Source organism: Betta splendens, chromosome 9, assembly GCF_900634795.4.
Source record: "Betta splendens chromosome 9, fBetSpl5.4, whole genome shotgun sequence".
Taxonomy (NCBI): Eukaryota; Metazoa; Chordata; class Actinopteri; order Anabantiformes; family Osphronemidae; genus Betta; species Betta splendens.
Genome location: NC_040889.2, coordinates 8,296,570 through 8,309,576, shown reverse-complemented (window position 1 = coordinate 8,309,576; position 13,007 = coordinate 8,296,570). Strand labels below are relative to the sequence as shown.

General features: G+C 50.4%; 1 protein-coding gene across 17 annotated transcripts in view; it reads right to left on the bottom strand.

Moving 5' to 3' along the window:
• The window catches only part of cald1a (caldesmon 1a), a 224,633-nt gene that overhangs the window by 3,348 nt on the left and 208,278 nt on the right, over positions 1–13,007 (bottom strand). For 13 of the 17 annotated variants that reach the window (XR_008695499.1, XM_055511184.1, XM_055511187.1 and 10 more), the window contains 11 exons: positions 7,875–8,012; positions 6,450–6,855; positions 6,335–6,367; positions 6,041–6,250; positions 5,373–5,485; positions 4,320–4,584; positions 3,191–3,328; positions 1,151–1,194; positions 934–1,009; positions 606–746; positions 434–529 (listed from right to left, as the gene is read on the bottom strand). Coding sequence is in view for 15 of the 17 variants with exons in the window: in XM_055511184.1 (XP_055367159.1) it covers positions 434–529; positions 606–746; positions 934–1,009; positions 1,151–1,194; positions 3,191–3,328; positions 4,320–4,584; positions 5,373–5,485; positions 6,041–6,250; positions 6,335–6,367; positions 6,450–6,855; positions 7,875–8,012 (1,660 nt within the window). In the remaining 2 variants the exon portion in view is untranslated. Of the gene's footprint in view, positions 1–433; positions 530–605; positions 747–933; positions 1,010–1,150; positions 1,195–2,214; positions 2,301–3,190; positions 3,329–4,319; positions 4,585–5,372; positions 5,486–6,040; positions 6,251–6,334; positions 6,368–6,449; positions 6,856–7,874; positions 8,013–8,193; positions 10,987–13,007 lie in introns of those variants that run through there. The other 4 variants (XM_055511192.1, XR_008695500.1, XM_055511189.1 and 1 more) reach the window with 4 other exon arrangements.

The window sequence follows — 13,007 nt, the reverse complement described above, 5'->3', positions numbered from 1 at the left end:
TTGTACGTGTATTCTGTGTACTCTCTGTGTACGTGTACTCTCTGTGTGCATGTACAGTACTTTGTGTACGTCTACTCTGTGTACTCTCTTTGTACGTGTACTCACTGTGTGCGTGTACTCTCTGCGTGCATGTACAGTACTTTGTGTACGTCTACTCTGTGTACTCTCTTTGTACGTGTACTCTGTGTACTCTCTGTGTACGTGTACTCTCTGAATGCATGTACAGTACTTTGTGTACGTGTACTCTGTGTACTCTCTGTGTGCGTGTACTCTCTGCGTGCATGTACAGTACTTTGTGTACGTCTACTCTGTGTACTCTCTGTGTGCGTGTACTCTCTGCGTGCATGTACAGTACTTTGTGTACGTCTACTCTGTGTACTCTCTGTGTACGTGTACTCTCTGTGTACTGTCTCCGCTGGAGCGGCAGACCTACCGCTGGCCTCGCTCCCGGCGCCTTGCAGCTCTCGGGGGTTTTGTTGAGCCAGTCGTTGATGCGGCCCGCCACGCCCGTCTTTATCACAGCTGCTTCCTGTTTGGGCAGGGGTCAAAGGTCAGCAGAGCCCAGCGGCCGCAGTCGGCCCGTCTGCCTGCGCCTCGCCTCCTACCTTGAAGGGGCTCCCGCCGCCTCCGGCCGGGCCGAACGCGTTGCCTTTCTCCCACATGCTCTTGATGTTTCGTATGCTATCGGTGACGGGGGGCAGGTCTGCGGCTCCGGGCCGAGGGGACCGAGACTCCTTGTTCTCCCTCTGAGGAGACATGGTTAGATAGAGGATCAACCTGTCAAAATAACAGCTTTCCTATTTGTCCCTGGTATCTCTTCAAAGTGCACTGAGAATTATCACTGTGTTGTTCTGGGCCTGCGCTTAGGAAGGGCCTCTGCTTTCACTTCTCAACAATCCACTTATGGGACATAAGCCTCCTGCATTTCCTGACCTGCGCGGCCGAGGTGTACTGCTCCAGCCGGTTGTCTATCTTGGACACCGTGGGAGAAAGGCAGCTCTTCACCGCGCTGCTGGGCAGGAGCGAGCTGTTAGTCTACATCACATCCAAACACGGCTCGTGAATAATGCATGACTCCGGGCGTTGAAGGTGGGAATTCACCTTTCACCTCCCGTTTAAACGACGGGACTCCGGTGAAGCGGATTCTTACCTTTTCTGCGCCGACTTGTTCAGGAACTCTGTCCTCTCTCCAATCTGTAGAGAAACGTTAGGATGAGGCCGGGCTAGAAATACTGCAGACATGCTCTACATCCTCTCGCTAAACTCAGAACACACTGCATCTGGCTACTGACTATCTAAAACAAGCTCTCCTTCTGTCAAGTGACTGTTTGTGAGAGTTCTGATGAGAGTGAGAACACGCATGCACACACGCACACGCACATGCACACACAGAACACCCCACGGCAGCTCCTTCCAATCTGCCTGTAGACTGTGGGAATCTCAGAGCCTGGTTCGTGATGTATGAGAACAGGGCTAAATACGGAGGCCACGCATGCGCTGCAGAGACAGTCAAATAAACATGAAACAGACAAAGGAACGGACAGAGTCTCTCTCTCTGCGCTCAGCTGCTACCGAGTTCCCAAAATACTCGCCAACAGGAAATTCCCCATTCTCGCACGCGTGTCACAGAGCTGCAAGCGTCCTGTCAGCCCTAACGGCTTGGCTCTGTCCTCCACACACAGCAGCCTAATGCAGGCAGGCCGGCCGGCTCCTGGTGCTCGCTGGGGCGGTGCCGGCCTCTTCGCTTTCTTTTTAAATATCACAAATTTGGGATGAAACTGCCTTGAAACGGTTCATTCTGATCAACGTCTGCTCCCAGAAGCTTCCAGCAGCTGTTTTAAGCAAATACACAGAGAACAGCTGAAATAAAGGAGTAAATGTTTGAGACAGTGGGGCTTTTACGGCTTGATGTTTCCCACGGGAGCTGGTAAAGACCGACAATGTGGGAGCAGAAAGAACACTGCCAAATAAATGCTAATGTTCTCAGGCGGCCGGTTCGATCGGAGGCATCTGTCAGCGTTGTGTGGTGACGACCATCAGGCCCGTTGAATCTCACCTTAGAAGAGTTAAAGACGGCCTTCAATGGCATGCACCTGCACTCAACGCACTGCAAACACCACACACACACACACACACACACACACACACACACACACACACACACACACACACACACACACAGGCCAAGCCGTGCAGACACGCAGGTGTACCTACGGTGAACGTGACCACAAAGTACTGCCGGGTCTGTGGAACCGGGGCGGCGGGGTGGGGAACCACAGTGGAACCGCGTTATTCTGAGACTGACCGCAAACAAACACAACACTTCATTCAGATCGGAGCCGACACAGTTGGGACGCGCAGATGGATATTACCGCTAACTGTCGCTAATTCGATTTTCTCCCCTGGCTGCGAATCTCCCTCAATTTCCAGAGTGTGGGAGTCGACGTTTGGCAACGCCGGAGACGTTTATTCGCGTCTGAGCTGATTAAACGTTCCTGCGCCGTGACAAAGGTTTATCTTAGGATGAAGTTGGGGGGGAGTGCTTCTTTCTTGAGGCAAACTGAGTTAAAGACAAAGCAGAATTATAAAGTGAACAGTCACATAAGTCACAGGACAACGTGCCAGCAGCCTCAGATACAGCTGCTGGAGGTGAGAGGTGCCCATGACGGTCGGCTGGCACGTAATCCCGCTAAATATTAGCTCGAGTTTTGTCGGATGAGGAGGATTTGCACGTTGCAAACACGACAAGGCGGGAAAAATGCACCGTAGGCAGCGCTGCAGCTGTTACAGCTGCTTGGTGAAGAACTGGGCGACTGCTTACGGCAACGACCCCAGTTCACCTCGGCCTCGTGGAGTCCTAGGACAGAGCAGATCGCTGTTCTGTTTGGGTCATGCAGTGACCCGGTCCCATTTCTGCATCCGTCCTGCTGTTGCTGTTCTTATCTCCCACCTCTCCCTCTCTCCCTCTCTCTCTCTCTCTCTCTCTCTCTCCCTCTCACCTCAACCCAACCGGTCCAGGCAGATGGCCTCCGCCGTCTCCTGGTGCCGCTCAAGTGCAACAGGCTGGGTTTCCTATGACGCTTACACTGTAAAGTGCCTTGATGCGACTTGTGTTGTAAAAGTCAACGGATCTGAATCGGTCATGACAGCGTTACAGGCGACGGGTGCTGGAGCGGCTGCAGACACTGACCTTCAGAGCGGAGCCCCGGGGGCTGACGCACTTGAACGGCTTGTCGTCCCCGTCCGGCGCCTCCTCCCCCTTCTGCCTCTTCTCGGCCGCCTGCGCCCTCCTCCTCTCGATCTCCTCCTTCATTTTCCTCTTCTCCTCCTGACAGAGACAAGGTTCGGGAGGCGAGTTCAGCGCAAGCTGCTACTGGAGCGAAATGACGAAGAGGAGCCTGACCCATTTGTTCGGGCTTCGTTTCATCAGCGCGTTTGTGGACGACTCTCTTGACGTCGGACGTCTCTTGGTAACGACTACGCTTACACTGAACCATATACAACTGTTGATGCCGACATACGTGCATCCTGTTGCCTGGAAACCAGCGGACGCACTCTGACACAAGTTGTATGTCTTTATATTAACAACAGTTGGAAAATTTACTTGATGTACTTAATTTATACATCGAAGCGGGTCGCGGCCAAATTCAATTAATCGCAGTGTATCCTTCAGGACAAAACCACCATTTTGGAAAGCCGGCACACGCACGCCACAAACTCTCTTGTTTCCTCTAACAATTAATGTATGAAGCGTTTGTACTGTATTCAGGAGAGGACTGGTGCTTGGCAGAATATCAGCCCTCTCCAGTAGCCTTGCCTTGGTTAATTAGTCTCTCTGTATCTCTGGGCCATCTTTTAATTACAAACCAAAAGGCCTCATTAACATCACACAAGAGGAGAAGAACAGGGGAAGATAGCGAAGAGACAGGCCACAGCGTTCGGAGCCAAGATCAACAACGGCGGCCGGTCGCCGTGGCAGCGAGGAAGCGGCGGGGAGGGGAAACGAATGGCGCCGCGCCACCGGGCGCAGGTGTGGACGCGCGGGCGGCACGGGGTTATCGCGCGTCACATACGTAAGCGTGAGGCCGTAATGAGAAAAAGGAGACGACGCACGGACGCGCGAGACGGGACCCGTATAGATTGAGCTGCGATAGCGAGCGGCGAAGGAGACGAGCGATAAGGCCGGGCGGCGATAGGGGGTGATGCATGGGTGTCACCTCACACGGGAGCAGAGGCTGAATCAACAGGGAGCGCAGTGAAATGATGAATCACATGAAGACGCGGAGGAGCCTGAAGCTTCACTAGGGCTGAACTCCTACCTCCTCCTTGGCCTTCCTCTCCTGCTCCTCCTGCTTCCTCTGCCTCTCCTCCTCCTCCAGCACCTTCCTCCTCTCCTCCCTCTTCCTCTTCAGCTCCTCCAGCTCCGCCTCGGCCTCCTGCTGCTTCTGCCGCATCCTCTCGAACTCCTCGCTCTCGGCGTCGTCGCGGCGGCGCTTCAGCTCCTCCAGCTTGCGCTCGGCCTCCAGGCGCGCGCCGTCGTCCTGGTCGTCGCCCGCGGCCTCGGGGGAGTGGGCGCTGCCGCGGCTGCGCCGGGAGCACGGAGGCAGAAACACAGGGTTAACGCCTGGCATTTGAGACGCCCTGAATATTTAAACACACACACTCTGAGACGCTGGGAACCACGGGGCACCTCTACAGCGTCTCGGGCTTCATTCCGCAGGTGACCCGCATCAGAAACCCATCGGTGCTGTTACGGCTGAACGCGGAGCACACGCAGCCTGTTTACCGCTTCACATATGCCTGTTTCAATTAGTTTACAGACGCCCCAGGCGACGTTGCCGCGTTCCCGCTCTGACGCGAGCGGCACGCGGCGACGGTCTAATTAAACCGGCCGCTCGGCAAATGGAAACACGGCAAACTATTATTACAACAATTACGATTTCAAATCCAGCCTTTTCATAATAGGATCCCATAATATGAGCAGAGCAGGTGCCCAGGACCTTTTTCTATGGATTAGTTCATTTTTTCTAATTCAGGAAAGTAACAGAGATCTGTAGTTGTTAGTTGAGTTGATCTTTTCAGCTGACCTTTGTGTCAAGAGTGTCAAGTTACTGCAGTAGTTCTTCACGACTGCTTCAGTGCAGAGAGTCACGACTGGCTAAATTATAAAGCAAGCGCTGCTGTAAATAGAAACAAGGTAGAATCCCTGTGGTCTATAACCGCTACGCTTGTTCGTCGGCACATTACGAAACTTCAAAATACTAAATACTTTTACACACAGTGCAGTGTTTTGTGAATTATTCATCACAAGTGTGGATCGCTGACTCTGGCCTCGCGGTGAGAACCAGGTGGCGTCCCGTCTCGTCTCGTACCTGAGGGTCCTCTCGGGTTTCCTGTGCTGCTTGGGAGCCGGCTCCTCGTGGGCGCCCCCGTTCTGCCTCCTCTGCTCGTCCCTCTCCCGCCCGGACCCGCCTCTCTCGCTCACCTGCAGCCACACAGAGACAGCCACCAGGGGGGCGGTGAGCAGTCTGACAGAAGGGGGGGGGGAGGCACAACCAGAAGACAACGGCACGGGACATCACATCGCACGCCGTCCACTCCAGAACGACTGCACGCACATGGGATCAACCTGGGAGTGGCTCTGTCAAATGTCTTTCTGTTTTTTATAGTCCAAGCGCCATATTTTAGCAGTGGTTCTGTTCTGGAGTGGCGTCGCTGGGAGGTGACGCGTCGCCGCTGAGGTGACAGACGTGCAGAAAAGGGGAAAACCAAACCAAGACTGTGAGCACTCTGTGCAGCAAAGCGTTACCGTTGCCGTTGAAACCCTGTAAACGCAGGCTCAGTTACCACCAGGCTGCAAACGGTGCAAACCACGCCGTGATGACACAAGGCGTCCGGGTAAATTCAGCGTCAACGCCAGGGTCGGTCGCCCCGCTTAAGGCGCTTTCAGGGAGCTCTATGGTTACGGGTGGAGACGCTGAAGCTACCCAGACTCTGGACCGTCACAACTACACACACATTCTTACCACATGTATGATACCTCATTATCCTCTGAGTGCAGTGTCTCAGATACCCCATTGTCCTCCTCCGTGTCATTTCCTAGTGACACAGGTTTGTTCTCTGATGAATTACATAAATGGACAGTATCGTCCTCCTGTGATGCTACTGCACATTCCCCGCGCTCAGAATCTGCTGACTTAGCCTGATCTGAACGCTCGGTGGCTACTGAACGTGTTCCATCACCGAGCTCCTGAGAAAAAGGGTCACAGCCGTGGTTGTGAGACATAAAAGCCCAAGGATGAGCACCAGGAAATCACTGAATCAATGACCGTACCTCGTTTGGCATTTTAGGCTCTTCAGCTGATTCCTACAGAAACAGGCGTGACATTTCAAGGACCTATCGACTACGGAAATGTGATATTATGCTAAAATAGATGCAAAACAATCACCTGTTCTCTAAAGTAGGCTCTCCTGGGCTTGTCCTCCAACTCTTCCACCTTCGGCTCCTCCTCATCGATGCCCTCGTCTGCCTCCTCCCCAGCCTCGGGAGTGAGCTCCTCCTCCTCCTCCCTCTGCTCCTCCTGCACCTTCTCCTCTCTGCGCGAGCTGTACGCGAGCGTCTTCTCCTCGTCCTCGTCGTCGCGGTAACGACCCCTGCGCCTGCCCCTCTCCTCGTCCTCGTCGTTCTTGTCCGCGCCCTCTGTCGCGGTGGGCTCCGTCTGCCTCTGCCTCTCCAGCGCCTCCTTCATGCGCCGCTCGCGCCGCTCCTCGCGCTTGGCCATGCGGTCCAGCAGGGCCTGGTCCTCGTCGGCTCCTCCACCGTAGGAGCTGCTCATGGACACGGTCTCTGTAACGCTAGAGAGAAGCAGACAAACATGTGACTGTGGGGCCTTCGGATGCTGCAGACGCCTTGAAAGCCGAGAGCCATAGCTGTTCAGGAGGGAGTTCATTACGTTCAATATATTATCTGTTTTATACATACAAACCACGTTTGTGTTTGACAACTGTTACACTTTTCTGACAAAACTGTCTGTAAAGCCCTCTGAGACACATAAGGGCTGCATAAATACAAGTAATATACACTAATAATGTACAAATGCAACAGAGTGACCTGTTTAGAACAGGATCTCTAATGAAGGGAATACAAAACCACCAAGTACACTGAACAAGAACACGGAATCGTTTTCTACAGCTGTTGGGAAAAAACATTCTTTTATACTTAAAGCATATACACATGCTTCCTTTGTGCAGCCAAAGTAAAAACATGACATCAGTGTTCTACGCTGAGGTCAATGGGAATCCATCCATTGGTTACTGAGTCCTCTCAGTACACCGTGCGCATCTCTCCAACCAGCGTGACTCAAACTATTCAGACCCAAACGTCTGGCAAACATTATCCTTGCGTTTACACAATCGACAATGGCCGTCAGGACCTGCCTCGATGTCCTCCTGCACAATCCCCTCGTTGTTTGACCGGCCCAGGATCTATCTTAGAGCTCATAGACAGGAAACATTCATAACCACAAAGAAGGGCCTGTGTTACTGGATGTCAGAGCAACCCACTGGTTCCACTGTAGCCAAAAGATGACTGACCTCATGGTCTCAACGCATAGAAACTTCCATTTAGTCCTTTTGTGTCCCTGATGGACGAGTGTGACATCACAAGCTGGCTACTGACAGCTGTAGGCGACGCTTAGTTCACTCGCCAATGTGAAACAAATTAATCATTTAACAATGGCCAAAGTGAGGCCAACTAAGCAACATGGCTATAAAGTATTTTAATCACAAATGCTTTTAATCTAAGAGAACATAATGAAATCATACTATTAGAGGTATGCGGCATTATGAATTATTAATTTCTGTGGCGCTGTTACCTGTGGCTGTTGGTCAGAACCAGGCTCTCCGGCTGCAGGCTGGGCTCCTCGCTCTCCCTGCTCCTCATCCTCTCCTGGCGCGCCCGGCGCCTCCTCTCGCGCGCCGCCTCCTCTTCGTCATCGTCATTCCTCGCCAACCTGAGGGCGTCAGAGGAAGAAGAAAGGGAGAAAGTGATGACGCAGAGACATTTTCTATTTTCCCCCATCTTTAACTTCCTGCCCTTCATCTCCTCCTCCTCTTCCTTGTGCAGCTTTACAGTTGGAGACTTCAAAGTGAGGCAATTCTTTAAATCGACTGCAATCATCGCGGTGACCAGACCTGCTGGAGTTTCTCCCTCTTTCTCTCCTGTTGAGCTGAGCTGTCAGCTGTGCGACAACTAGGACTTCTTATCTTGGCTGCAGTTTTCACGAGCTGATAAAACCTCTGTCCAGAGACTTCGCTTGGCTTAGGGGGAAAAGACACCAAAGAGTTTCAGGCCCGCGGTTCTGGTTAGTGTCTCACGCATGCAAAACAAGCACTGGCCTCTCAAAAATCTGTTTCTATGAGAAATAAAGATCACATTAAATATAGAGATTAATTTTATTATGGGTGGAGATAATGAAAAAAGGCTGAACAATATAAATCAATTTTGTATCAAATTGCGTTAGAAACATTTGTTTTCTAGTGTTACTCTTCAAAATAAAGCTACATTTTTCTTACTAAGACTTTGACATAAGGCATATACTTTTGTGTTAAACACTAAGACTTCCTTCATCTTAAAGTCAAATCAATGCAACAAAGCTAACATCCATGACCCCCCTGGCAGAAGCCAAAACAGACCTGCAGCGGATTATCTGGGTCTTTATTAAATACAGTGGGGGCAGCGGGTGTGGCGTCTGAACATGACTCCACCGTTCCCAGTGCTCTCGGCAGGGAAGCTACCGTATATTTATGTGCTTACGTTTGATTGGAAGCAGCGTGTTCAGGCCTTTGTCTGGGGCCGCTCCTGATCGTTGTGGGCGCTACAAGGGACGATTAACGGGACGTCTTTAAATCAATTCCCCGACTGCTGTGCTTCTCACATCTGCGATCTGTGTCGCCCTGACTAACCTTCCCGTCGCTCCGTCGCCTACGTGTCTGGCTCCTTAAAGGCACAGTGCGGCTTTCGGGGTCGGCCGGCCGGCGGTGCGTGCTGGTGCATGTTAATTGCGGTGCGTGTGGTGGTGCTGTGATGAAGCCGCTCAGCTTTATGTGAAGTTTTACAGCTTGTGAACGCTGTTTTCCCTCTTCCTTTACCTCCGCTTCACCCCGGCCTCCCATTAACTGCTCTCGCATGAGGAATGTTGTCATAACAGAACAGATGAGCCAGTTAACGCCCAGGCTAGACCTGTGGGACGGTGACATCAGTAATTTCAGGAAATGCTTACACGTGTTCAAATGAGATAAGATAACATCTGCAACTACTGCCAAAATTAAGATTCAAACTACACTTTGAGAATTTTGCATTACAGTATCAATAATGTCAGCAGATTGACTTCCGGTCTGGAGGTTTTATTTTGTAGAGTTCATTTCCGAGTGCCCTGTCCCTAATTCTTTACGTGTTCATGTGTAATTAGTTTTGCCTGTGTGTTTATAATTTTCCTGTGTAGTCTGTCGGCTTATTGATTCTCTTAATACGTTTTCATTTTGTTTCTGTGACCAAACCAAGTCAAGCCAGGTTTACAGATGAGCGTATCCTTTTGAAGGCATCCTTTTTGGGATGATCTACACTCACCAATCACTTTATTGGGTACCTGTGCTGCCTAATTCAATCCAGTACGTAGATTCTGCTATTAATTGCACTTTTACAAGGTTATAATTTTTAAATATTTAGGCTGAGTCAACGGGTCATTATCCTATTTTTGGTTGCTATATATTTAAAGGTTTCAAAATATTACAGCACCAAGCTGTAACAAAACCCCAGCTCCTGTAGACACAAAGTTACTGTATGGGATTAAATGACACTTGTACCCACAGAAAAAATGTGCAGCAAGAGTCTAATGGAAAATTGGTAATAATCTTTGTCTAATCCAATGTTTTATTTAATTGGTATTTTTACTTTTTATCTTTTTACTGCATTCAAAATTGTTTTCCTAAAATTATTTGTTCTACTCATGTTTCCATTAGCTTCCATTAAGTTTGTCTGTAAAAAGCACATCAACCGGTGTTTAAAATGCCACACTCCTATGTTGTTTATATGAACGCCAGAAAAAAAAGAAAAGTGAAACAACCGACTCTGCTCCCCAAGGATTGTACTGTCCCAGAAACAGCACCAAAAGTCATGAGAACGAGAAAACGACAACTAAGAATAGAATAAAGAGTTTTTGGTGGATGTGACGATAGCGACAATCTCAGGGTTAAAGATTCCTCAGTAGGAGAGAAGAACAAAGTCCTAAAAGCTGAATTAGCATTCCTGTCAATCACAGGCCTGGGTAGGAGATGCACACGCAAACAAAGCTCCCCCCACTCCAAACTACTGGCATATACAGTACAGATATGTGAGAAGAGAACTGAAAGGGAAAGGGAGGAGGTAAAGAACAGAAAATAGTACTTGAAATGGAGAGCGAGGATATGGTGGAGAGGTGGAAAATGAAAAACGACAATGGAAAGGGCCTGAACCACGATGGAAAAAAGAGTAATGAGCAGATCTGATCGGAGAAGACACCTTTTCCTGCACAGTCGCAGTCACGAGCCTTCAGTGTGCGTCAGCAGCTACGGAGACTACGAACTGAAACGGAAACCAAAAATCTGCTACACATAAAGACAAATTCCACTTTTCTTGAGTTTACATGTGCTTCATAGTACAGTAAAGCTAATTTAAGCAGGAACTCTGCATACACAAGACAATGGGCGACTGCTGTAACGCAGGCCCTCGCCGAGCCTATTAGGGAGAAATATGTCCAAATATTTTCTTTGCGGCCAAATATCTCAGAAATGTCAGTGAAAACAGTTTGGGAGAAGCCCATGAGAAAAGACTTCTTCACCCCTCCTTTGCAACAAAAGGGAGGGGAAAGAGGAACGCTGCTGTGAACAGAGGCGAGTGCAGCGCCGAGGAGGAGGGAAGGATGGAGAGGGAGGAGGAAGGAGGGTGGGGGCCGGCGCTGTCAGAAATGCTGACCCATTCCCACGCTGGCCTCTGGGCCGCTTCCCTTCCTACTGCCGGCCCACAGAACCACGACCAGCCCCTCACCCCCCCGTGCCGCTCTCCGCTGGGCCGGCTCCAAGGATACAGCCCAGATACAGTTCCCCAGACTCGGTTCCTCGACCTCGCGGACGAATGAGGTGCCGCGGCAATTATTTAGAAGGTAAATATCACATTTCAACAGCTTTTGTGCAAAGTGCAGCAGTGAAATCCGCTCCATAATCGCACAGATCCAGTCTACGTGGAAAGTTGACACGCGGTACGTGGCTCAACCGCTCCCTTCCTCCGCCTCGGGTTCTGATGCAGGACAGCGCCGGGGCCGGGGTCGGGGCCGGTCCGGTCCGGTCCGGTCGCCCAGGGCGGGGATTGTTTGGCACAGCTCATTCGTAGAGGATGGGTGTAATTTCCTCTGCCCTTCCTGGTCTCTGGGGCAGCGGGACCAGAACAGATGTAGAGAATAATAAAGAGAACGAGGAGGAAGGAAGCGCTGAAGCTTTAGGTGTCAGGCAACTGAGGCTTGAAAATGATGATGGATAAATGTGAAGAGAGGAGGAGAAACGGAAAAGAGAGACGTGCTCACTGTACTTGCTCCTCTGTTCTATTCCACCCACATAACATATAAATCTCACTAATAACTAGGTGTGTACCTTTGTTTAGGTTATTGTCGGTTTGTTGTAGTTACAACTCACCGTCCCCAACGTCTCACAAGAAACGTCAGATTTCCAGGATTACTGTTTTCATTTCGCAGGAATCACACGAGAGCCGGGGACGACAGAGACGGTGGGATGATGGAGACGGGAACTATAGTACAAAGCTGACGTAAACACCCTTTGGTCATTGAACCCGAAAATTCCACATCCATGTGCTGTATTTGGGAAAAAAACCTCAGAGCTAGAAGACTTCCTGTGTGACCCACAGGGAACACACACAGATGAACAGGGAAGTGGGTGCTGACCAGTACTGTATGCTTTGTTACATTAATGCCACTTCACTGCACTTGTCACCAACTGTCACCAAGTGTGGAGTCGCACAGTAGTCAGCTAGCTTATTGTAAAAGACACATTTCCATATACTGTATTTACCCACGAGCAACAGCAAACTGCATTCGTTCGACGCCACAGACGGTGCCATACCTGTACAGTTGCACTATTAATGTGGAGCTAATGGACAATTACACACACACACACACACGCGCACGCACATGCACGCACGCACGCACGCACACACACACCTACCTGCCCACAGAACCTCACTTCCTGTGCACATGCACACATGCACAGACTTAACATAAGACCCTCACACTGCTGTGTGCTTGTAGGACGTGGCCCGTACAGACCTGGCCAGCAAACACTAACAGCCAAGGCTTGGGCATTCCTACAGCCCCACGCTTTCTCTGCACTCCCAGCGCCGGCTGAAGGGAGGCCGGGCCGGTGACTCGACATGTGGTTCTGACTAGTCCGACCACAGGGGCGTGTAAATATTGATTGTTTCAATATATTGGCAGACATGGAAACAATGTAGAGATGTTATCCGTTATAAATAACAGGTTCAGCGTGTCGTCTGCCAGCTGAAATGACTGCTGCTACGACCAAACAAACAGTCACGAACCAAACTCCCGCCGAGCTGAAAATGGAAATGGTGAACGTGTTTACATCTCGCTCCATTTCGCTCTCGGCCCGTTCTCATGTCTTCCCCGTTGGATCTTCTCGGTTCAGTTTGTGAGTAAAAGGACCCTTGCACGGGTACGTCTGCATTAACCCCCGTACTGGTATTCTGCTGGCAGGCACGTCATTGTCAACGTCTGGATGAATGACCTGACCGACTTCCATTACCGATTTTATCTCCATTATGACGGGCATTTTCTTTTAGAAGAACATTTAACCTTGAGCAAAGGGGCTTTTCATCCCTAAAGTAAGAGCTGCTCACTGTTTCATAAAAAGCAATTATCAGAGAGAAACATCTACGTATTTCA